At 46.8% G+C, this 24992-nt stretch overlaps 1 protein-coding gene across 13 annotated transcripts; it reads left to right on the top strand.

Annotated features, from left to right (window-relative positions):
• Positions 1-59: 59 nt before the first annotated feature.
• UBE3B (ubiquitin protein ligase E3B) lies at positions 60-23937 on the top strand. 13 transcript variants are annotated; one of them, XR_015704131.1, is made up of 30 exons: positions 204-341; positions 689-785; positions 871-953; positions 1501-1670; positions 1765-1885; positions 3230-3289; positions 3693-3797; positions 3895-3991; positions 4503-4588; positions 5257-5339; positions 6291-6396; positions 7083-7203; positions 7866-8043; positions 8457-8626; positions 9334-9501; positions 10310-10481; positions 11250-11368; positions 11969-12083; positions 12488-12587; positions 13167-13286; positions 13634-13810; positions 13903-14013; positions 14626-14763; positions 15173-15238; positions 17650-17708; positions 19337-19519; positions 19649-19847; positions 19940-20048; positions 20415-20507; positions 20977-21020. XR_015704131.1 is itself a non-coding variant. In XM_087754825.1 (29 exons), the coding sequence occupies exons 4-29, from the start codon at positions 1510-1512 to the stop codon at positions 21166-21168; spliced, it is 3213 nt and encodes a 1070-aa protein (XP_087610951.1). In that variant the 5' UTR covers positions 60-197; positions 689-785; positions 871-953; positions 1501-1509; the 3' UTR covers positions 21169-23937. The 13 variants fall into 13 exon arrangements, 8 of the variants coding, with proteins under 8 accessions (XP_087610951.1, XP_087610953.1, XP_087610955.1 ...); XR_015704130.1 differs by having other exon boundaries at positions 19937-20048; XM_087754825.1 differs by lacking the exons at positions 204-341; positions 19649-19847 and adding an exon at positions 60-197 and having other exon boundaries at positions 19937-20048; positions 20977-23937.
• The last annotated feature ends 1055 nt before the right edge of the window (positions 23938-24992 follow it).

The following is a 24992-nucleotide window of genomic DNA, read 5'->3' as shown; positions in this document are numbered from 1 at the left end:
AGCGGTGCCGCGCTGCTCTCCCGCCTCCGGGAACGGCTCGGCCCGACCCGACCGACCCGGTAGCAGCGAGACCCAGAGCCGGCTGCTCCCTCTGCGCCGAGCCGAGCGGAGCCGGCGGGCGGGCGAGCGAGCGAGCGAGCGAGCGGAACGGCAGCGGCAGTGCGAGTTGCCAGCCGGACGCGGAGCGCGGACACGGGGTACGAGGCGGGGGCTGCCGGGCAACGGGGCTGCGGGCCTCGGCCTCGGCCTCGCCGGCGACGGAGCTGCTCTGGGGCCGCTCGGCCCGGCCCGGCCCGGCGCTGCCCTGCCTCCCTCGGCGGCGCAGGCGACGGCGGGCGAGGGTGAGGGCCCGGGGGGCTGTGGGGCGGCGGCGTTGGACTGCGGGGGGCGCCTGGGGGGGGCTGAGGGGCAGGTGCTTGGGGCTGGGAGGGCGCTGGGACGGGCACTGGAGGCTGAGGGATCTCGTGGTGAAGAGGGGGACGTGGGGGGGTGGGGATCCCCGCTGGATGCTGACAGTGGCTTGGCCAAGTCCCACGGTGGGTCCTGCCCCCGCTGGTGAAATGGGAGCCGCTCACCGTGGGGCGGCTGCTGCTCAGGTCTCGCCGGTGCCCGGGGCCCCGGCACGCTTGAGGCTGGCCTTCGCTTTTGTCACACATCGGATTGTTTTCTCCCCACTCTGAACCGTCAGGAGCTACGTGTGCCAGCCGTCACAACTAAGCGGTGGTGCTGCTTTTCCTCTCCTGAAGCTTTTCTGACTTCACGTTTTCTTGAGAGCGTAGTGAGAGGTGAGTCTGGTCAAAAGGACTTAGAACTGCAAAGGTAAAGAGTAAATCCTCAAATCATCTGCAGGTAGTGTGCTTATCTGTGCAGGAGCTGCCTGAAGCCAGTGGATGAGGATCATGTTTGTGTACAAATGATTATCATACTCTTCTTTTGAAAAAGTAAGCCCTCAGGTGAGTTCGTTGTTAAGTATTTATAAAGCTGTTGTTGACTCTCTGCATTTTCTGTTGCTGAGTGGCAATAAATTAGCTTCCAAGTGTCTCTTGTGCCCTTCCTCTCATATCCTTGCCTATAGAATTGTTCATATATGTTATCTGTAAACAAGAGAATGAAAACAGCTAAGCCTGGAACGGGGAATTGGAGTACAGGGAGTGGAACGCAATGACAGCACACTGATTTTTTTTTTTTTTTTTTTTCCTCTTAAAATCTGCTTACCTGCATTAGGTTGCAGGCTTTGCTGGAATGATTTGGATATCAATGTGTTTTCTTTTTGCAGTCCCACTGACAAGTAACTTTGGCTTTGACTAGGCTGTATTTTGCACACAGTTCTTTCTGTGCTGCTGGGTACTTTCCTTCCCCTATTAAAATGTCGGATGCAGTGGTCAGTTCATAAGTAATGTAAGGAATTACCCTTGCCTGTGCATTTTGTCCGCTCTGCTCCTAGTTTTCCAGGTGTTTGCTGCAATGATTCTTTGTTTCCTTAACTTTACATTTTGGTAGGTTATAAAAATGTTCAGTGCGAGCCAGTCTTCCAAAGCCCAGTTCCTCGACAAAGCACGCCAGGCTCGGGAGGAGCGGAGGGAGCTGAAGGAGAGGGAGCGTGCCGCCATCCAGATCCAGGCTTTGATCAGGAGATTTCTCTGTCGATGCCGCCTGCAGAGGGAGATAAGGTGTGTGGAATTCTGCCTTCCGTGCTTTGCTCGTATCTGGAGAGGTGCGCTTGATTTTTTTCACTACCGATGCTCGTTTTTCCTACTTTCCTAGGAGAGAAGTGGAGGATTTCTTTGGGGCAAATGAATCTGGCTCAAGTAAAAGAAGTGCTCTTTCTATCTTCAAAATTGCTAGGAAACTGCTGTTTGTATTTAATCATAAAGAGGACAAAGAGGTAAGGTTGCTACTCTGTGACATGCTTTTCTTCTTTCAAGTACATATTTTAATAAGTTAAATGAGTTTGATTAGTTATGTAGTGATCCTGTAGGTTCCTGCAATGTATTTTGGCTTCAGAAATGTGATCTCTGTCTCCTAGTCCTTCTTGGAGAGATCGGCCTGTGGGAATGAAATAGAAGAACCCTTGAATTTTTTAGTAGCAGTTCTGTATTCAGGGCACAGTTTAATGAATATTTTTCCTGGTGACCCTGCCAACTTCAGTAATTGAGCAGTGCCTTATGATTTTGTCAGCTGCATCAGTTCCCTGGGCAGGTACATTGTGGCAAGCTGACAAAGAGCTGTCCTGGCAGAGTGTAGCATGCAGGCTGTTTGTATGGCAGCTGCTTTTCTGACCATGCCCTGAGTTTGTGGTTTCAGAGTGAAGCCCTTTGCTGTAGTGTCTATGAAATGATGATATTTGCCCCAGGAAACTGTGAGGGCTAATTATAAGGAAAACAATTGGAAAATGAAAGGCTATATTTAAATTGCAGCAGCAGCGGGTGAATTTTTTTTAATCTTTGTTCCATCGAACTCCTTTTCTGTTGATGGCAGTAAAAGTACTGCAAATGCAGTTTTCTGTATTTACAGCGTTACAAAAAAACGTGTATATTATGTACAAATTTTTTAAGTGCTTGGCATGCATTTGAAGTTCTGCATTACAGTAATTGGGTGCATTGCTGAAATATGTGCATTCTACTTCCTCTTCTTCCCCTTCCAGCAGCAAGTCAGTCCCTTGCTGGGCCGAGGACAAGGCTGTGCTCATTTCCACTCTATTTCTGGACACCGCTCTCAGTTAGGATAACCACAGCAGCCAATTCTGGAGCTCAGAATGGCTTTATAACATGCAAGCATGTGACAAATACAGCTGGACTGAAATAGTAATTAAGGTGTTCTGGATGCGATCGCCAGGTTCTGCTGAGAGCCGTGATGGTCGGGAGTTTGGAACACACCGCTGTGCTCGTTAGCATTGAGCTCTTCTAGCTGAACCCCAACAGGAAGATGCTTTCCTGGCTTCAGCCTGTGCTGTTGAAGGAGGCAATTTAGCAGGGAAGGCTGAGAAATTCCTCCTGTTGATGAGCGCTGTGTTCAAGGAGGAAACTCTTCTGCATAGCTGTAGCATGATGTGTAGATGCGCTCTTGGGGAAGGAGCCATTGGCGCTGTCTGCAACGAATATGTTTGGAACATTTGTTGTTTTGTTATGGAGGTATCTTGCTCCCTCTGCTGAGCTGTTCCTAGTGCTTTTCCAGAACAGCCCTTCCTGTAGTTAGAACTAATGCCACTTTTTTTTTTTCCTTTCCCCAGAGATTTGAAAAGCTGTGCCGGTGCATTCTTAATAGTATGGATGCTGAGAATGAGCCCAAGGTCAGCAGGACGTTTTTTTAGTTTGGGGGTGGGAGGGTTGGTTGTTTGGGGTTTTTTTTTTAATTCTATGTGGGGATTTAGGTTGGTGATATTTGAATTTTTAGCATTCAAAAGCCCCTGAACACTGCTGAGATTATGTGGTGAAAGTTTGGACAAATTCTGTAGTATTCCTATGATATTTTTACTCTCTGTACAGCTGCAGGAGTTAAAGGGCAATTTCTTTCTGTGGTGGGTGGTATGCTTTGACCAGTGAATTCTGGGGAGAGAAATAACTTGGTTCCGCTGCTGGGTTGAGTAGGGCATTAAGGAGGTCGTTTTGTTACAAAGCTTCCTGGTAATGTATTCTGTCAATCTGTAGCACAGCTACTAATCACTGCTCCTGTTTGTATCCTGCCTTTCTCAGGTGTGGTACGTGTCACTCGCACTCTCCAAGGATCTTACACTCTTGTGGATCAAACAGATCAAAGACATTTTGTGGTTTTGCTGTGAATTTCTCAAGCAGCTTAAGGTAAGAAACATTTTCGTTGTGTTTTGTCTCCCTGCATTTATCAGTTCTGTAGTTTGGCACAAAGCTAATTTATTAACATTGCTGTTTGTTATTGCAGCCCGACATCTTACAAGACTCCAGACTGGTCAATTTGCACCTCACAATGCTTGTCACCTTCACAGACACTTCTACGTGGAAAATCCTTCGGGGAAAAGGTTGGTGCATCCAATTCAATACTTTAAGCCACTGATCTGGGATTTGCTATTAAAATCTACTGAATGCTGTTTCTGCACCTTGTCTTCTCCCCATGCTTACCACAAAGATTCATTGTGCTTCTGTGCTTGCACAAAGCATAGAATGGGCAGCAAGGATTCCCTTGAGATTAGACCGGCTGTTTCCCTTAGAACAGAAACAGTTACAACGTTTTTATAATGCTCCAAAATCTCACACACAAGAAGTGTTTAGAGGATAATGGAATGCGGTTTTAGCTCTGGGTTTTTGTATGAAATACGCATAGAAAAGGTAGACAAGTATCGTGAGGAAATATGACTCATACCTTAAACAAGACTTGATGTCAAATGCTGCTAAAATGGTGGTTTTGCATATAAGGGCAAGGACTTTGTGCAAGAAGGGCTTATGAATTGACAAACTGTTTTATAGTTTGTAAGGAAGTAAAGAGTGGAGCTGTGATGTTGAGTTAGTAACATCAGTGTTTTAATCCGGAAGGTGAAACCCTGAGGCCTGCCATGAACCACATCTGTGCAAACATCATGGGACATCTAAATCAGAAGGGATTTTATTCTGTGCTGCAGGTTAGTCTCGGGCTGATACAGTGATGTCTTCTCTTTATTCAAAACAAGCCCCAGTTCTGCACTGTGGTCCTTGTTCTGAGGAAGTTTTTATTATCTCTGTGGTGCTGAGTCAGGGAGAAGCTGATTGTGGAGCACTGGTGATTTGTATGTGGTCATATTTTTCTTCAAAGCACTTGAGACCAAATACACTGTGTCCTTTTTGTCACTGTTGCTGAATCTAAATCCTACTTAATCATCTCGTAATGAGATGGACAGAAAAGATTCTTGAATATTTTTCCAAACTGCTGCTGCCATTTTGTATGTATTTGATTTGTTTGCTGTTCTGATGAGAAAGGAACTGATGTAATTTTTCTTAATCTTTTAAATGAGAGTGATGTTACCAGGCAGCTATGAGCCTTGCCTATTAATTTTAAAAGGCCTGGGAACCCTGAGTACAGGTCCTAGAGAAATAAGTACTGTAGAGTGTCTGATTTGACAGCTGTTTCTCTGTTACGCTGTTACTAACCTGAAAGCCTTCTAGTTCTGCCAAGTGACTTGTAGTAACTGTTTTTTGGGTTGCTTTGGTGTTGTTCTTTTTCTCTGCTCTGAAAATAAGCATAATGTCTTCCAGGAGTAATCATAATCTTTTTCTGAGTACTGCAGGCGTTTTTGTTTTGTTTTTATTCCAGATTTTGCTAACTAATGGCTTGGCAAGATCCAGACCTTCCTTATCCAAAGGCTCTTTAACTGCCATCTTCTCTCTTGCATTGCGGTAAGGCAGCCATAGCTGCTTGGAATGATATGCAGCCAAAGTTGTCTTTATCGGGTTTTCTGAAGACTTCTCGTTCTGCCAGTCTCTTTGTGCCATTGAGAGTATCGCCCAGATGAAAGAAGCTGCTTTGGGCAAATAGCTCACTTCCCTGTCATGCTGTTTCAGATCAGAATACTCTTAAGTCAGTAATTAGTGTTTGTATGAACCTAGACTTTGGAGTGCAATTCCTGTTCAGAGTACAGAATCTGTATGTCTTTCTGTGGAACCATCAGAAGGGGTTGGAGTTCTCTAGATAAGTATGGTTGTGCCTCTTCATGATGAACTGCTGATGCAGATGTGCCTGTTACTCAATTTGCAGGGCAAAGTTTGTCCCTGAAACAGGCTGGTTGCAGGTCTTTCTAATGATTGAGTCTGTTTTCCTTTAAAAAAGGAAAGTATACTGTTACCCTGACCTCTTGTCTCTTCGCTTTGGAAATCTGCAGCCAGTAACGAGCATTCTTTTAAGACTTCAGTGGTTAATTGTGTGCCACTTGCCTTCTATAGCTGTCACTGCTGGGATGATGAGGTTGTGATGTTTGGTAGAGTAGCAGTGGATGTTCTTGAATATGCCACTTCTTCCTAAGGAAAACAATTATTTAATTACTGACTTCGTGGTAGTGAGGAGAGGAGGGGAACTTAGGAGATGAACCACATAACACTTACAGTGCTCTGGGTGGTATGGATGTGCTATGTAAAATACATTATGCTGTGAACTGTTTGGCTTATATTCCTTTGAGTCATGAGCTGTTTTGTGAATTTGCTATGATAAAAAAGTGTGAGTGAGTGTTCTTTTTCCAGTGATGCTTCTTGATGAGGGTAGAATCAGCAGCCAGTTCTGAACAGCTCAGTTAAAGACTGCGTCTTACTTTGCTAGGTCAGGTTACTTGCACTGACGTATTTTTCTCTCTGTAGCCCTGTGGTTGCTGCACAGTTTTCAGACAATCTGTTGAGGTCATTTCTGATCCATATCATGTCTGTGCCTGCTATAATGACTCATCTTGCTACTCTAACACCTGAGGTAAGTGGGTGATGTATCAAAAATCCACTGAATATCACATAAGGCCACTTGTTATTCCATTTTATCATCTCTTGGAACAAAGCATTGGCATTTCTTTCTTTGCCAGTTTCAACTCTGTTGTGGAAGCACTTGATCCTTACACCTGCCAGATACTCTGGGTTTCTAATACCACAGACATTATTAACACCAGTGGGATGATGGTCTGAACTGCCCTAAAATAAATAAAATAAAAATAAAGGCATATGTGACACACAGCTTGAATTCTTGCATGTCCTTATTCTTCCATTTGTGTAACCATAGACACAGCCAAAGGAAAAATCAGTCTGTTGCGTGGCATAGGATCTGTGATGGTAACTAGTAGGCTGTCCACTAATCTACTTTAATTTGACTGCTCCTCTGTGTAGCTTCGTGCAGACAGGCAAGTTTTGTGCCAAACGGGCATTCCGTGTTCTTGCAGACACAGTTGCAAAGGTCTGTCTACAACTAGAACATGGCCTGTTCACCTGCAAGGTTTTTTATTTCCTAGACCAGCTTCACGTCAACCACTTATTCTCTTCAGCGCAGCAGTCTCAACTTGCTGCTTTATTTGGAAAGAAAAGACAATCGGAATTGCTGATGGCAGATCAGGTGTGGTTATTCTGTGTGGTGCTTCTCAGCCTCACTGGCAGTTAAATTCTGTCTTTCAGCGTCTGGCAGTGATAGAATCTCATGATCTTTTCCGCAAGTTCATCCTTTTTTTAAGTCGTGAAGCGCAATGCCGAGATGCCTGCGTGTGCCTAGAAGGAAGTCACACTCTTTGTTTGTTGGGTAAGCAGCTGTAACACTTCTTTTTTTTTTTTTACTGTGCTTGGAAGAGAGTCTTGAGTCAAATCTTCATTCTCCATGGGTCAGAGCTGCCTCCAACTCATGATTTTTTTATCCTTATTTAGATGATTTCTAAATAATAATTGAGATTTATTTGGTGATATTGCAAACATGGTTTAAGGCCCTTGCAAATGGAGGAAGGGTCAGAGAATTCTTGTATACATGTTGTCATACCTACACTGTGAAGTATTATCTCCGCTAGCTTTTCACTTGGACTCTGAGAAAGTCTTGCAGTGTAGCAGACGTGAATCTAACTTCCCTAAATGGGTGTGCCACTGAAATATTTGAGTTCGCGTTTCTGTAAAAGTAACAAGAGGAAGAGTTGGAACTCAGAAATAAGCATGGATCGTCTGTAGCTCATAGTACTTTGTAGAAGGTGTGGGTGGGATCTAGATGAGAAGGCGGCCAAAGCGGCGTGCCACCTTAGTGGTTGATGTGTGCTGGAAATGGCTTGCTGCAGGGTAGCCTCTAATAGTCATTCTTCACAGAAATCCTCTCCTGGACTTGAAAAGGGGCGTGAGTTCATTTCATCTGTTATGTCTATAACCACTGTCCTGCAGCATCTGTTCCTCTTTTAAGTCTTGCTGTGCTGGTCATTCTGCCAGGTAATCTTGTGTACTTGGGCTCCTTGAATGATAAAGTTCTTGAGGAGGAGACCGCTCATTTTGTGGGTGTGCTCATTCACATGCTCTCCTACTGCCAGAAGTACGTTTCACAAAAGAAATCCAACCTCACCCACTGGCATCCTGTTCTGGGCTGGTTTTCACAGACTGTGGATTATGGGTAAGTGAGGAGGACCTTATGGTAATAGGTGATTAAGCCTCTTTTTTTTTTTTTTTTTTTTTCCTTTTGTTTTTTTGTGCTTCAGTGTGTTTTATGTTTTGAGATGAACAGTGTGACCCTATTCAGAATAACTTCTCAGATATTTCAGGTCATATCTGCGCAATACAAACTGCTGCATTCATACACAGGCTATTATATTACATGAGGAAATTAATTTAGTATAATTAGGCTGGTAAACAGTGGCCATACTCATACACTCGATACAGGACCTGTATATCAGCTCTTCCTATGAGGGCCATTCATAGGGTGGGTGCATACTCCATTTTGACTATGAGCTAAATGTATCAAAGTATCACTGGCTGGTGTTTTATTGCAGCCTGCCTTCTAACGTGTCTCTGTGACTTGTCTTTCAGATTGAATGAGTCTATGCCTCTGCTGACAAAGCAACTGCAGCATCTCTGGGGAGTCCATATGATCCGCATCCTCTTCAGTGATGTGCTCAGCAAGAAATTGCTGGAGAATCAGGAAATAGCTCAGCTGCCAACACAGCCGGTTTCCCCTCCGAACAGCCTTCCTATGAAGAGTCAGTTCTGGAGGGTTGCTTTTTTTGTGTGTGTGTGCGTGTTTACATGTGTCTTTCTGTCTCGCAGACTCCCAGGGCTTTGACTTTTCCACTTATGCTAAAAGCTTTGAGTAATTACTTGCAGCAGCTGCTGCTGCTTAGGTGGGGATATGGTCTCTCCTATTTGTAATTCCTGCTCAGAATGCCTCTGTGACCTGGGGCAAGTCTCTTACTTTGGTGCTGTGAAAATATTTGCTTATTTTAGCAGTTTTTTTCATTGTTTCTCAAGTAGCTGAAGTGCTTACTGCATAACTTAGTACTTCCCAAGGCAGGATGGGAGGCCAGCTTCCCAGGTGAAAAGCAAGACGAAGCTGGCTCATAGACCTGCGGTGCATGGTGATTCGGCAGAAGAGTATTTGGAATAAGACAGCTGTAATCTAGCTATTTTCTAGCTGCTGCCCATAGCACTAGATCCTGTGGTCGTTATTTACTGCAGTTCTGGTATGGTTTTAAGCTCTAGAGTAATGCCCCCATTGAATTATTCTTTTGTGTTACTAGCAGCTGTACAGTGTTCTGCCAGAAAAGTCCACCAAAACCGACTGTCTGTGGAGTGACTTTGCTTAAAATCCTCTTTATTACATGGCTGCCAAGTGGCTGAGAATAAGAAATGGTTTAGAATAGCACTTCTGTCTCCTAAGCCAAGATCTCATGTGCTTCTCTGTCACCAGATCTTTTCAAGAGAGCTTTCCAGAAGTCTGCATCTGTCCGCAACATTCTCAAGCCCATTGGGGGCAAGCGAGTGGACTCAGCGGAAGTGCAGAAGGTGTGCAGTATCTGTGTCCTGTACCAAACCACGCTCGCAACACTGACGCAGATCCGTCTGCAGATACTCACAGGTCAGGGCACATCTGTGCTTTTCAAATCACTTAAAATGTAGAGAAAAAATAGATTTTTCTTATTAAATTCTGTTGACTTGTTGGTAGTTTTATTACTGACAACAGTTTATTGACTGGCTGGGTAGAAGGCTTGTTCCATCCTGAATCATACATCTGATCAATAACATTCATCACTTCTTTATCAAGCATTAACTCTCCAGAATACAGATTGAAGCAAGTTTTCCTATAATGAAACCTTGCTTACTCCATATCAAACTTAAGACTGAGTCAGTGTTTTTGAGAAGCCTAGCAATATTAATCTTTATGCGGTGCAAACACTGAATGCTTTCATATGTCTTAAGGACAAATTACCTGTCTTAGGAATGGATGGAGGAGGTGATAAGCACTGTTTTGGTTTAGTGGCTAGAGCAGAGGAATGAGTCCAGAGCCTTGGATGCTTTGTTTGTGGCTATAGTGGTGCCCGCAGGTACAACCTTGTTCTTTGTGTTCTCATCTCTAAGATGCCTGTAATGGTGATTGGATCACAGGAATTCTCTTCTAAAGTTGCAAAATAATTAGTGGGAAAGCGCTTCAGATGTGCAAATGATAAATGCCTCGTTAAAAGCTTTTTTCTGCTTTCCTGGTGATTGTACATCTGTTAATGCAGACAGGCTTGGGAGCCAAATGTGATGCTTATGTTCCCTTCAAGTGAAGTGTTGCTTTGCAAAAGGATCTTTCAGCTCGAAGTCACATTTGTCTCTTTGAGCCTGCATGAACGAGCAGGCAGAACAAGCTTTACTGACTGTGCTTTATATTTTTCCACTGCTAGGCCTCACTTACCTGGATGATCTGTTGCCCAAATTATGGGCTTTTATCTGTGAGCTGGGACCACAGGGCGGGTTAAAACTCTTCTTGGAGTGCTTGAATAATGATACGGAGGAATCCAAGAGGCTGCTGGCCATGTTGATGCTCTTCTGTGACTGCTCCCGCCACCTTATCACGTAGGTAGCAAGCAGAGGGTGCTCTCTGGATTTGTAATGTGAAGCTGTTGTGTTCCTTAAGTTTCAAGAGGAATAGTTAAGGTATTGCTGCCTTTGCATAAAGATAACTAGGCAGAGTAAAGCAGCAAGCTTTTCAGATAGTGTCCTGAAGGACTTCTAAGGGACTTTCCCCCTCAGCCGTGTGCTGCTTCAGGAATATACAGCCGGTTGAACTGGTGACAAAATATTACAGCACTGGCTAGGGAGGGGGAAGAAACATTTCTTCTTCTGCTTACAGGCAACAATTGTGTCAGTCCAAAGCAAACGCTTCAATGAGTCCAGATGAGCTTTGAGGAACAATGTTATAATACTGCTGCAAGAAAGCTCCCCAGCTTATGTGCTTCTCTTTACAACTCCTTTGCTGTCTCGTTCATAGACTTGCACGACACAAAGGATGGGAGAAGGGGTGGAAAGTTGCCTTTGCTGGTCAGTAGAGACAGTTTTCTTAGCTTGAATGATGAAGAGTTTTCTTGGGGATGAGTGCATATGTCCTTTTAACTATGAAATACTGGCTTTGCTTCTGTCTCGGACCTTTCGTACTGTCTTCTGTTAGGATCAGATATCGATCAAAATCAATAAAGAAGGTTTAGTTGTTTATGACTTTAGATCCTCATGGGTGTCAGTTGTCATAGAAATAAGAGCTGCTGCTAAAGGATAATGTGTCTTTATGAAAATTTCAAAAGGGAATTAAATTTACCCTTGTGCATTTGCATTTGTTTTCTCCGATAGGATTCTTGATGACATAGAAGTCTATGAAGAGCAGATTTCATTCAAACTGGAAGAGCTTGTTACCATCTCATCTTTTCTGAATTCCTTTGTATTTAAGATGATCTGGGATGGAATTGTAGGTAAGTGCTTTTAGTAGCTTGAGTTGACGTTACTATTAGAACAACAAAAGGCATTAATTTTGGAATTTGGATCTTCTGCTAATCATTACTTTGCACAAAAAATCATACTACATTGTGTGGCATGAGAGTGTGTCCAGATGCCACCATTGTACTTGGCACCAAATACAGTGCACTTTTCTGTTTCCATTAAGAATTAGTGTAACAGACATGATGAGCATGTTGGTTTTTGTCAGATACAAATTTTAACATGACTGGGCCCTGTATTGGGCAAGAATGTAATACAGTGCTGTGACAAAGCAGAGCAAAAAGTCTCCGTAAATATCTAGTGTTGATCTATGTGCTGGTATAATTTGGGTAATGCTCAATTCTGGCACTTAGCTGAGATAGTCCGTTTCTGCTGTGATGGCTCAGTTGGAGCTGGCTGAGATGGCTGGCTGTCTTCTTGGGAGGCTCAAAATCTCTCCCGTCCCTCTGAAGGCAGTGGAGGTTAGGAGAAATACCCCTGTCCTATTGGCGTGGGGCAGATGATCAACACATTGCTCTTGGACACTCCTGTTACCTAGGGTGCCTGGACATTGCTGCTTTGTTCCTTTTGTTCAGAGAACGCCAGAGGGGAGACCCTGGAGCTGTTTCATTCTGTCCATGGCTGGCTCATGGTCTTGTATGAAAGGGACTGCCGCAGGCGTTTTGCTCCTGAGGATCACTGGTTACGGAAGTAAGTGTTCAGCTCAAGGCAAGGATCGTGTGCAGCTGTGTGCTTGTCCCAGTGCACCAGCTCCCCTGTGGGTGGCTGGTTTGGGATCCCTTACTTTGAGTGCCTCTCATTCTGCCTGCGAGATCAAGGTCAGAACTGCTCCCTGTGTTTGCATTTAAGGACGCCCCTCCTATTGTGCGTCTCTTCTGTGGTGTAAGGATTAGCTGCTGCTCATGGAGGGTGATGCTTTGAAAACTGACTCAGCACCTAACAGCTTGAGTGTCTCTGGCCTCCTTTGATGTGTACACCTGAGCACTTAAGTCATCTTTGAAATCATTACAGGTTTCCTCTCTCTCCTACCCCCAGCTATTTACCACACCTGGGCATTTCTCAGGGATCTCTGAATCTGTACCTTTCTTTGTAAGGGACCTCAAACCCAGCGTGCTCTTCCAGGAGCTGGACAAGGACAAGAAACGAGCCCAGCTGCTCCTGCAGTACATCCCGCATGTCATTCCTCACAAGAATGTGAGTGGGACAGGGGCAGGGGATGGAGGCTGAAAAGTCAGTGATCTGGGTGGCCTGGGATGGAAGGGACATGTGTCTTGAGCATTTTGTGACATGAAGCTTGTGATTGAAATGCCAGTTAAACAAAAGTCTTCTCCTCCCTCCCCACTCTCCCCAGTACATTTCCACTAAACTGTCTTGATTTCTGTCTTTGAGAGGGAGCTTATTGGTGTGGGCAGCAGTCATGACATGGCTTTGGAGAAAGTCTTTATGCAGAAAGCGAAGTGTCTTTTTACAGGTAGCAAATCTGCAGAGATGACAGATTTTTATGTGGTGATAGGAAAGGTGCTTTTGTTTTCAATATTGTCAGTACCCTGTCCCTCCCAAAGCAGTTTCAAGGATTTCTCTGCCCCACTGGGGAACAAGGAGGCAGATCCCACTGTTCCTAGTAAGTAGGTGACAGTGGTGTCGTTGGGCCTAGCTGGGAATAGGACAACCAAGAGCTAGTTCTGAGTGTGCGTCAGGAGCATCTGAAAGCGCTGCTGCACTGGAGGATAAGGATCCTTGTGGATGAAGACTTCCATTTGTTTTCTTTTTAAGAGGGTGCTGCTTTTCCGAAATATGGTTACAAAGGAGAAGGAGAAGCTTGGGCTGGTTGAAACTAGCTCCGCATCACCTCATGTCACACACATCACTATCCGCCGCTCACGTATGCTGGAGGTGAGTGACTTGGCTTGCAGAAGCCAACCAACAAGCCAGTAACTTGACCTGACAAGAATGGGGCGTGAACATGTTTTTATCTTCTCTGTGGATGCTGAGGGACCCAATGCCAGTTCTGTCTGCTTTTGTATGAAGTGATGTTATAGGAAAATGCTGGACCTTAGTTCAGTTCAGACTGCTACAAACCTGGAGTTTTGACTAGGAAAAATGCTGGTCTTTTTAGACACAAAATGCAGTGACAAATGCAGATTTCTGTGGTGTATGTCTCCTGCCTCTGCTGCATGTCTGCGTGGGTGTTTCACATGTCTCCCTGTATGATTGTCCTCTGGCTCTTCTGGTCTGTGTAGGATGGCTATGAACAGCTACGGCAGCTTTCCCAGAATGCCATGAAGGGAGTGATCAGAGTGAAGTTTGTGAATGATCTGGGTGTCGATGAGGCTGGTATTGATCAAGATGGTGTCTTCAAAGAGTTTCTGGAAGAAATAATAAAGAAGGTGTTTGACCCTGCACTCAACTTGTTCAAGGTATGATACAGGGCTGCAGAAGCTGCCCATGATGACCCATTGCAGAGAGAAACAGACTGGCTCACGGTACTGTTATCTCTGTTTGTGTGCAGACAACCAGTGGTGATGAGAGGCTGTATCCATCCCCAACATCCTACATCCATGAGAACTACCTACAGCTCTTTGAGTTTGTGGGGAAGATGCTTGGGAAGGCTGTATATGAGGTGAGCCAAAAGTACCATGCTAGGATATTGTCACTGTTGGTATAGCACTGTTCAGAAGCAGTTCTGTGATGGTGCCCCTTGCCTTTGAGAGCATCTGTCACATGCCTGGGGAGGTGTTACTGAAGAGGTGAGATTGGAAAAAAAGACTTGGATAAAGATACTGATGATGGAGCAGCCCGGCACTTCTTCAGGCATGTATTAAAATAATTTTGGAGGTAAAACCTGGGACATACCTTGATTATTCTTCTTGCTGCTGGGGACGCTAGCTGGAATAGTCTGTTATTTTGGTGTTACACCTTATGAGCATCCATTTGTTGATACCTTACGTAAAAGGACATGTGGCTAAAAGGAGGATGGGATGACAGAATGACCCTCTCCATGTAAGGTAGTTCTTTTAAAGGAAATGTGGAGTTCTCCTGTTGCCTTTTTGCACCTGCTTCGTTAATTAATGGATTTTAAGAGGATGTGGTTTTCTTAGCTGATTTCAATGTCTTGCATCTTTGCACTTGTTCCACAACACATGATCTGCCTGCAGGCCTCGTAGGTAATCAGGAATGTTGCATGTAACAAGCATGCGGCGGGACCTTACCTATGCATTCTTGTTGTCTGCAGGGAATAGTTGTGGATGTGCCGTTTGCTTCCTTCTTTTTGAGTCAGCTGCTTGGGCACCACCACAGTGTCTTCTACAGCTCTGTAGATGAACTTCCCTCCTTGGACTCTGAGTTCTATAAAAATCTCACTTCAATTAAGGTTTGAGCATTACTTTTCCTGTTGTTCAACTCCCTTATCACTGGCTGCTGCTAGAAATACTAGAATTGGAAATGCCTTTGGGGTACCGATCATCTCTAAAAACACCCTGGAAGTAATTGGTGATTCTGAGGCAGGTTGGCAGGTAGCAGTCCTGTTTTTTACTGGGGCAAGCAGGGATGAGAAAGGAGTCTGAAGGTGTAAACCTGGAACTGGCAATCAGGAAATCCCAAGTTTTAGCCTCAGCTCTTGTGCAGTCTTCCCATAACCTGAAGTGACTCGTGTATTTGTTATGCTTTGGTGCCTCGCGCCTGCTGGGGATCGCTTAGTGGAAGAGTAATACAAAAATGCAGAGCTGCTGTTCCTGCTGCTAAACACTGACCTTCTTTCCCTTTCTCTGTTGTTCCTCTAGCGTTATGATGGTGATATCAGTGACTTGGGCTTAACGCTGTCCTACGATGAAGATGTGATGGGTCAGGTAGGCTTTTATTCAGTGATTGTGTTGGACCTTATCTCTGCTTTGTTCCAAACACCCTCGTCATGCTAGGTGGTGACGAGCACAGTTCTGGGCACTGATAGGCAGAGTCCGTGGCCCTGGCTTAGGCAATCCTTGTTTCTCCGGGTTAGATCCTAGCCGCTTCACACAGGAGCGTCTCCCTCACTTGTCTGGCTGATGCTACCGGGAAGAGCCTTTGAAGCACTAAGAGGGATCCTGGGGATCGCTGCCCACTGCTGTGGGAAAGCCTGTGGTGCCAGAAGTGGCAGATTGTGAATATAAACAGTTGGCAGCAGAACTAGTTTTTATTAGTCCTAGTTTTTATTAGTGTCCTTAGAGCAGAGGAATAAACCTGCAGTCTCACTTGCCAGCAGAAGATAGCTATTATTCTCTGCTGAGCTTTCTGAGGGCTGGTCTTGAGCATCTAAAAGTCAGGCAGTCTGCCCAAGCTCATGCTACACAGAGTGCTTTTTACTCTGGTCCTTGTGTTTGTGGATATGTCAGGTGGATGCTCTGTGTGGCCCATCTGAACAAGAATCCTGAGGGGACTGACTAGTAAATGACCTTGTGTTTGATTGTGGTTAGGGCTTAGCTCTGCTCTCCTTTTACAAAAAAATGCCTGTGCTGAAAGGCCGGCTCAGCTTCAGGGGTTCTCTGAGCTCAGCCATAGGATTCTGCGGCTTTGTTCAATATTTAGCTGTGGGCAGAGAACAGCTTTTTCCACAAAAAGGTTGCCTTCTGACCCTTAATTTTTCTAGTGCCAGGTTTTTTTCTTTTCTAGTTGAAAAACATTGGTTTTTGCTTTTCCTGCATAACTGGTTTTCCCCTCTTTTAAAAAGAATCTGTGTGAGTACGGAGGAATTCCTTTTCTTTAAATGTAGCCATTTCTGTCAGGGAAACTTGAAGTGTGTCAGGAGGTCTCTTGGCCTTGAGAAGAAAAGGCTGTTTGTCAGTCCCTTATGAAGGCTTGGAGGTTCTTGGTTGCACTTGTGCCTTGGGTTCTGTGATGCTGTGTGTGCATAGCTGGAAAATACGGATAGATAAGATAAAAATGTCTTTGCTGTCTGCGTATGCTGCTGTTGCTGCAAATTCTGTGGGGAGACCCCGGCTAGCGCTAAGCCTGAGCACTGTTAGCAGTGTAGATCCAGTGGCACAGAGCTCAGAGACCACTAAGTCATGGCGTGTTTATCCGGAGCAGCTTGTCCTTGAGAGCTTTGCATGCTGCAGTTTCTTATTCCTAAGCTGGCTAATTTGGACCTAGCTAGCATACATCTGATAGCAGCAATAGCAGTGCAAATGCACGTGCAAAGCTGGGAGGGTGAATGGGAAGACAGCTAAGTACTGATACAGCCCTGCTCCGCACAGGTGAGGGGTTGTGCCCACTGCACAGTGGGCTGAACGCCTTGCTGCTGCCTCACGATTACTGAGGTTTCAGCTTTGAGGTTTTTTCTATCTTAAAAATAAAGGTAGGAAACAGCATATGAGAGCCCAGCAGTAAGACACGGAAGGCTGCAGCACTCAAAACTTCAAAATAAACCAGGGGACTCCTGTTTGCCTTCTGCTTTGGCCATGCTGAAGCAGCCAGGTGGGGTAACCCTGTGATTCCTGAAGGAACTTGTGTGTCCCTGCTAGGTACGGCTCTGTTGGGCACAGGGGAGCTGAGCTCATTCCCTGTGCTGGGCTCCCTTCTGACCTTGGAATTCACCTGGAACTGAAGCACAGAGGCCACTGTAATGTGTGAATAATGACTTTCTGCCTCTTAGCATTGGTGCAAAGATGAGTCATGACTCGCTTGCTGTAGCAAGCGCCCAGAGGGTCCCTGCTGCTGTCTCTGAGCAGTGCTGTCGGCTGAGCACCAGGCCCTGGCCTGCCAGGGCAGGGAGGAGATACTTCCCAGCTGTCTCACTTTCTGAGTGCTCTCTGCTTCATGCCTTGAGTGCCCAGCTTGAGGGATGGTGAACTCCAGGGAGCTCTGTCACTCAGGTGGCCCCAGATGAGACCTGTGGAGCAGACAGTTTTGGATTGTGCTGTTAGACTGAGCTATGCGAAGGCTCTGAGCTTGTTCAGCTGCTGGGTTCTGGGATTGTGACAGTCCCCCGGGGCTCTTTGAATTGATTTGTGTGCGGTTCAGCAGTGATGGATCACACTAGAGAGGAGGCTTCCTCAAAGAAGGGCTGGCTCTGCTGGTGGGAGAGTTGGAGTTCCCTACTGTTCAATAGTTAATAGTTAAGTGAAACTGGTTCAGGGCAGAAGCAGGATTATTACTTAAATTTTAAATCCTACTGTTTTATTGTAAAAATAAATGTTTTATGGGGAGGTAACGGCTTAGCATGGCATTTCTTTCCATTGTGGTTCCAGGCAGTAATTAGCAATACAATCATTTCTTCCCTCAGCTTGTTTGCCATGAACTTGTTCCTGGAGGGAAGACCATTCCCGTTACCAATGAAAATAAGTAAGTACAGCAATTAGATTTTTAAGGTCACCACTGCAAAATACTTTATTCTAGTTCCTTGGGCTTGCATCTGGAATGAATTGAGATAGATTGGAGTAGAAGGAGCACATAAATATCTTAATAGAATTTACTGGTTACAGTTCATCAGCAGAAATTGTATTAAATTCGATTTGCAAAATAAAAATTGACAATTTACTCCTTGAAACAGCGCTTCTGAGGTCAAAGGCACACAGTCTGTGAGATTCTGCAGGATTTAATGACGGTGATAGATACAGACAGATGGATTCAAAGCAATTCAGGCACACAGTCCTGAACATAGAGGGCACAGATGCTCAAAGACACCTTGGAGCAGACAGATCTTCTCAGAATGATAACATGTGGCAGTTGTATAAAGCACTGTTCTTCAGAAGAGACAGTGGTGAATTCAAATGTAGTCGACAGTCATACTTTAGACACAGGAAATCAGAGGAGACACCGAGCCCTGTAGCTATTTTCACAGATAACCGGCTTTTAGATAGTTATAGTAAATGTCAACTCTGGAGCCTGAAAACCAAACCCACCTTTTTGTTCCCTTCGTTTTTTTTTTCTTCTCTGTACCCTTCAGTGATCATAAAAGCAGGATAAAATATCTATTAAGCAGATGTGTGTTTGAACTGGGAATCTGGGGGTTGTTCTCTTTAACGGCAAGTGAAAGCTGGATCCTACCTGAGGATTTGTCTTTGTTAGCGTGCTTTTGCAATCTGATGTTTCCCATCTTTTCCCTTCTTGAGCTCTGACCAGGGAGTTTGCATTTGAAAGGATCTTTCTCTGGCTTGTCAGAAGTCAGCTCAGGGAGAAAGTTGAGAGTCCTGTATGTTACTCTACTCGCTTACAGCAGAAACTTTGAAGCTTTTGTGCAGATGTGCACACAAATTGGTAGTTGGGAGGGAGCAGGAGAAGCATTGTAAGTGGAAACAATCTAGAAACAGTTCTGTCTGTTAATGGTGGAGTGAGGTTACCTAGCTGAAAACCCAGTCAATGTGATTGTGGTGGTGTCTGCCTAGGAGCTGATGAAGAAGAATCAGCAAGCTCGGTTGTTTTGACTGTTGGTGAGAAGAGGAAGCCTGATGGTGCCTCCCTCTAATAAACAGTGCACCTCTTCCATACTCCTGGGATGAAGGTGGAAATCTCCTAAGTGTTTCTTGGTGTGTTGATTTTCCAGCCGCGGGTTTCGGTGCAGGCGGCATCAGAGCCCAGGCAGTTGTTTTTCAAACCTGGAGGAGTGCCTGTGACTGGGGATCTGATCCTTTAGAGGGGAGTTGGACACATGCTTCCCTCTGTAAGCTGCTGTCTGGCCAAGGTTGATCAAGTGATTATTAGTCAGCTAGTCCCTGGGTTGAGAAGAAGCTCTAAGAAATGAGCAGACAGTCCCAGAGGCAGAGGGTGGAGGGCACAGTCTGGGCAGAAGAACAGCTCTTTCTGCTTAAATAAAGAGCAGGGCCCTGAAGGGGAAAGTGTAATGCATCTCCAGGCAGTGCTAGTCCCTTTTGGGCTGGAGAGGCAGGTCAGCAGCCTTGTTACGGCACCAGCAAGGTGGTTGTCCGTTGTTGCTCCAGCTCCCTCACTGTCACCTTCCCTGTCACACACAGGATCAGCTACATCCATCTCATGGCTCACTTTCGGATGCACACACAAATCAAGAGTCAGACAGCAGCACTCATCAGTGGATTCAGGTCGATCATTAAGCCTGAATGGATTCGTATGTTTTCTGCACCAGAGTTGCAGCGGCTGATCTCCGGTGACAATGCTGAGATTGACCTTGAGGACTTAAAGTAAGTGAGCAACTTGGTCTGCTGGTCTTCTCACTCAGCAAACCAAGCCATTTTATTATATGGCTGTTTGGAGGTTTGCAGGGGACTCACTCTTTCACAACTTTCTGCTTCTCCTAATTGAAATTTGAGGAGTAGACAGAAACGAACGGAGCTGAAGAACATGTTCCCTAAAGCTAATTTGGACACAGTACTAATGAATGGGAAGGGTCCTTTCTTCCACTGGCTCGTGAGCAGAATTTTTCTCTGCCCTTCCCTTTTCTCTGATCAAGCGCCCAATAAGTGTTGGTGCGGGCTCAGTATTGGCAGAGTGAACCCTGACTCGTGGCAGGTATTGATCCTTCCAGCACTTGTCAGCTGGCAGCTGTGACCCTCCTGCTGCAGTGCGACACAAGCCTATTGCAACCTTTCTCTCCCCAGAAGACACACAGTGTACTATGGGGGCTTCCATGGCAGCCACCGGGTCATTATCTGGCTGTGGGACATCCTCGCCAATGACTTCAGCCCTGAGGAGAGAGCCATGTTTCTCAAGGTAAATGCAGTCATTTCAGCCCAACCTGCCATTTGGGGTGGTTGGGCCCGCGCTGTTCTCCTGTTAGCTGGGTGCTTTCTGCACTAATAGGAGTGTCAGAATGCTTGACACCTTAAAATCAACATCCTGCTCCCCTGCAGAGGGGCAGCTGTGGAAGCAGAGTTCCTATAAATGCTCTTGTGTCACCATGAATAGTCCTGTTTTCAAAGGCTAGCAGAGCTGTGCTCTAAAGCTCGGCAGTATTATACTGGGAGGTGCTCAGATGCCAGTCCAAGCAGCTGTCTGCTGTGACTGCGTTAGCCGCATGTCTGTTACAGCCAGGCTGCTCTCACTGCTGCTGTCTTTCACTGTCCATCACTTTTTCAGTTTGTTACCAGCTGCTCCAGGCCTCCACTTCTGGGCTTCGCCTACCTCAAGCCTCCTTTTTCCATCCGCTGCGTGGAAGTCTCTGATGATCAGGTAGGCACCCTGCTTGCTTGTGTCTCATGGCAGCCTCCTTCCCTGCCCAGCTTCCTCATCTCTGTCTCACCAGGATACTCGTAAGGCGTAAAAATATGTGCTCCATAGGGCAAGGTGAAAACAACCTTATAGGATGCATATGGCTGCCCCTACCTGCTCCCACACACAGCCGCACTTGGGCTCTTTTTGCCTCTCTCCAGGGTTGTGTTTTTCTCCTCGGGACCTCCCTGTGCCCCGTGCCTCTGATCCTGCTCCCCTGTCCACCCTGCAAAGGGCCCCTGCGTGTGTAATGGCAGCTGCAGTTACAAGAGAAGCTCCTTTCTAGCTGTTGTGGGGGACGGGGCTTTGAGGTTTGACTCTCCCAGTTCGCAGGGTTTTGTGTTAGCGCCTCCGCCCTGTGTATAGGCACCCTGCTTGGAAGGAGCACAGCAGAGAAGTGCAAGGGTGATGCATTTCTGCCCTGTTCCAGGACACCGGTGACACACTGGGCAGCGTGCTACGGGGCTTCTTCACAATCCGCAAGAAAGAGCCAGGTGGGCGTCTCCCAACCTCCTCTACGTGTTTCAACCTCCTCAAGCTTCCCAACTACAGCAAGAAGAGCATCCTGCGGGAGAAGCTGCGCTACGCAATCAGCATGAACACTGGCTTCGAGTTGTCCTAGTTGCCATGGCCCTGGACTCCGCAATGGGGGTTCTCAGAGCTGATGACTGCTGCTGGAGGTGGAGGCCTTCACGCACAGAGGGTGGATCAGCTCCGCGGGAGCTGACTGCTCACTCGAGGGCTGGAGAGATGCAGCTGATAATAGAGGTTTACAGGAAAGAGCTTCTGGGCTAGACAGGGCTGGCTCTTCTTGGGCACTTCTCCAGGATGAAGGAGGTGATGGGCCTGACCCAATACACTTCACTTGACACCCACGTAAATCGTCTTTAAAAGCAAACCCCGGGGGAGCATAAAAGGGACATTAAAAGTGCCAGTCAGATTAGTGACCGTAATACCCCCCAGCAGGCTGTGCAGTCTGGGCAGCTGCTGCTGTGGGAGTGTTTCTTCTTTCTTTCCCAGGAGACGGCCCAGTTTCTTACTGGGTGGAAGTCAGTCTGTGGGAAGCTGCACAAAGGCAGAAACCTGACAGAGCCCACAAGGAGACAAGCACGAGGCTGCAGCGTTGGATGTGCCACAAACGGGCACTGTTTACTCAGGACAGGTACTGCGCGGGGCCTTCCTGATGCCCTTGCTCTGTGCAAGGCCCTTGCGTTTGTCTCGGAGAATGAACCACTGGCCCAGACTTGAGAAGCAGCAGGTTAAACGCAAGCAGATGGACCCTGCCATTCTCAGGAAGGCTTCAGAGTGCTGTGGGTTAAGAGCGCAAGCAGCAGGCGTGGGGGTCAGCGTGCTGAGCCAGCTGTGCCTCTGCCAAGCTCTTGCCAGAGCCTGTGCTTTGGACAAAAGTGGTTGTTGTCTGAATTTGCTCAGGAGCAGAAAAAGTTTAAATTTATTTAGTTTCCAGAGGACAGGAGCTGGCGCACAGCTTGGGCAGCCCTCGTTCCCCAGCACAGTGCTCAAGTGGGGCAGGTGCCCCCTGCGTTCTCTGGAAAGGGAATGTGTCAAGCTGCCGAGAGCCCTCTGGAAACCTCCACTGGCAAAATTCCTCTTACTTGGATAGAAGTTTCACTTTGTGGACTCTTTTGTTACGGAGATGTGCTGTTTCAAACCAGGACTTGGCCTCTGCATAACAGCCACATTTGCTTTGTTGCCAAACTATTTATTTTGGTTGCTTTGTCTTTCTGGCCTTATTTTTAACCGTTGATGTTTGCCTGTAGCAGGCAGCTTTTTCAGGTTGTTCTGAAAGGGAGGGTGTGAGTGGCGGGGTGTGCACGTGTGTGTGTTGGGAAGGAATGGACCCTTCCTGCCATTTCTAATGAAGTCCAGAGCCTGACTTGTAAAGCGTCCCTGCAGCTTCCCGGCCTTGGTCCCTCGTGGTGTTGCAAGTCCTGCCTCGGCCTGGGCCAGGTGAGAGGAGAGGCTTCCATCTCCTGGGCTGCTCTGTCCTTGCTGGGTTTCTGGCACAAAGGAAAGCCATGTACGTTCTCCTGTTTGGGACAGGATTAAAAATCAGTCACCTTCTCCCCTTCCCCTGTTGCTGCTCACTAATAAAACAAGCTCCCACAGAGGCTGCTAGTAGCTCCCCTGGCCTTTCTTTCCCCTCCTTACCTTCCTGTGGCACTGGCGACCCTCACCCTGCACTCTGGCCCCCCAGAACTGGATGGGCAGATCAGCTGGGAGCCTTGCTGCACAGGTCAGCTCGCAGCAGCCGCTCCGGTGTGAGGCTGCCGTACCCTACCTCATCCTCTGGCTTGCCTTGCTCCATCTCGCGGGGATTCGCATCCCCAGGCATGCTCAGCGTAGCACAGGTCTCCGCACGGAGAAGGCTCCCTGGGCTCTTTGGAAGACCCTCTTAACCACGATAGGTTGCACATTTCAAACAGACCAGAAAATACTTGGCACCATTCAACCAAGAGTATAGAGATGGCCTTTGCTTCATCTTTCTCTTCTGTCTTGCTTCAGCGGATTTTCAGAGAAGTAACCCTTTTTTTAGAACCAATGCCTGGAAATGCATCTGGAAAGCAACGTCGGCATCCTTTTTCTATGTCAACTCAGTAATATTAAACAGGAGTGATCGGAAGCGTTAGTGAGGACAGGAATGTCTGCATTCAGAGGATTCAACATACTGGACTAAGTGAGTCCAGAGAAATTAAACATGATAGTAAATTTTCTTTTTTTTTTTTATTTTTTTTTTTTTTTACATAGAGCATTTCAGCATTAACAAGTTGTTGACAGTGGAGTTGAGAGGTTTAGGCACTGACTTGCACCTATCGTAGTTTAAAATATCACACACAGTCTCTTTTTTCTTCTAGAGAAATGCAGCGTCTAAATAGAGCACAGTGATTGTTCAATGAAGTGAGTTGTTGAACACGGTGAAATAAAATCTTTGCTCCCCTTTTTTCCTTCATTCCTCAGGAGTACAATTCCTAGAAAAGATCTTAATGCAGACTTAGCTAGGTCCCTCCAAACCTGGAAATATTGCACTACAGGACACTACATCCAATTTTGTAGCTAGCGTATAAAACGTGATTGTCTAGTAAACGCCCTGGTGGCTGTGTGCGCAACAATAATATTTCTCTTGAGTAGCCGATTTCTGTATGACTGGGAGGCTTTAATACATTTTTACTGAGCAGAAGGCTGCGAATGTGTGTCGGTCCCTGCCTGCACTGCTGTATTCTGCGCGGGTGTTCTTTGTAGGGCAGGGACGGTTTTGCCATGGGAGATTAATGACTATTTTTTCTATAGAAGACTTGCTGCTGTGGAGACCTTGGTTACATCCCTTGTGTCGGAAATGCAGGGAAGAGAAAAAATAAACCTGGTATGAATAAGACGATTGGATGTCTCCTCTTCCTTTCCCCGGGTGTAACGCTCCTGCTCAGAGCACACAGCGGAGGGGAGAGCGGAGCTTTGGGGTACTGGTGCCTCTGCCAGGAGGCTGCGAGGCAGGGAATGGGGGCCGCTGGTCCCTTGGAAATCCCTTTTATCAGGCTGGTTCCTGGTGTGTGTGCTCACGTGTCCTGGAGAAACGGACTCCGTGGGGCGCTACTGATAGTGATACGAGTGCCTCTGAGCCCGAAGGGACCTGGCAGGGTGGTTTGAAGCAGGATTTGTTCTTGTGTCTTGGAATACGCTTGGAGAAGTGCTGCTTGGTCCAGCAGGGTGCTGGGACTTCAGTCATTGGTACCTTCATGAGGGCATGGGTGCTCCTTGGATGTAGGGAGTGTTGAGCCTGGCCCAGGGCAGGGGCTGGGGTTAGCAGTGCTCTGTGCACGACGCTGGTCAGCTGGGAACGGTGGCTGGGGCCACTGGTGGAAAGGAAACCGGACTGGAAAACCAAGCAAGATCGCCCAGCGCCGGAGAGCAGGGCAGCGCGTGTCCCTCTGCGCCCAGTGCAGATGCCCCATCGAGTGAGTGCTCTTTTCCGGGAGCTCTGCCATGGGCAGAAGCTGGAGGTTGGTGGCAAAGCTGCAAGAGCCAGGGCTGGGTTTGGACAGCCAGCGGGGCCAACTCTGGATCTTTGCACCAAGGAATCTGACACCTCTTGGTTTGGGGAGGGAGAAGAGGCGTAGGGAGACGTGGGTTTGTGGGGCAAGGCTGCGCTTTGTATTTCAGAAGCGGCCCTAAGGACCAGATACCGGAGCTGATAAGGGGTTTGTTGTTAATAATAATATTATAATAATACAGGCATCTTGTTTCTCCCCTCACCTAGCTCTAGGAGCATCCTTCTAGGAATGGGAGCTGTACCTGCTGCTGCTGCTCCAGCTTCTCCCCCCCAACCCCTGAGTTCAGGTTTGGTGCGTGGCAGCGTAGCCCTTCGCTTGCCAACTCCCCCAGCTTCGGAGCCGCGCTGCAGCCCTCCCTGCCCGATCTCACCATGCCGATCGT

The sequence above is a fragment of the Nipponia nippon genome, unplaced genomic scaffold, assembly GCF_047370975.1.
Source record: "Nipponia nippon isolate SJK-2023a ecotype South Korea unplaced genomic scaffold, ASM4737097v1 scaffold_18, whole genome shotgun sequence".
Taxonomy (NCBI): domain Eukaryota; kingdom Metazoa; phylum Chordata; class Aves; order Pelecaniformes; family Threskiornithidae; genus Nipponia; species Nipponia nippon.
Note: the sequence above shows the minus strand (reverse complement) of the source record. Positions and strands in the feature narration are given on the sequence as shown.

Bases quoted from the DNA above. Each gene is read 5' to 3' on its own strand.
- UBE3B (XM_087754825.1), top strand. From the start codon at position 1,510: ATGTTCAGTGCGAGCCAGTCTTCCAAAGCCCAGTTCCTCGACAAAGCA. The intron at 6,397-7,082 runs GTAAGTGGGTGA...TCTGTCTTTCAG, and splicing joins TTGCTACTCTAACACCTGAG to CGTCTGGCAGTGATAGAATC. The intron at 10,482-11,249 runs GTAGGTAGCAAG...TTTCTCCGATAG, and splicing joins TGCTCCCGCCACCTTATCAC to GATTCTTGATGACATAGAAG.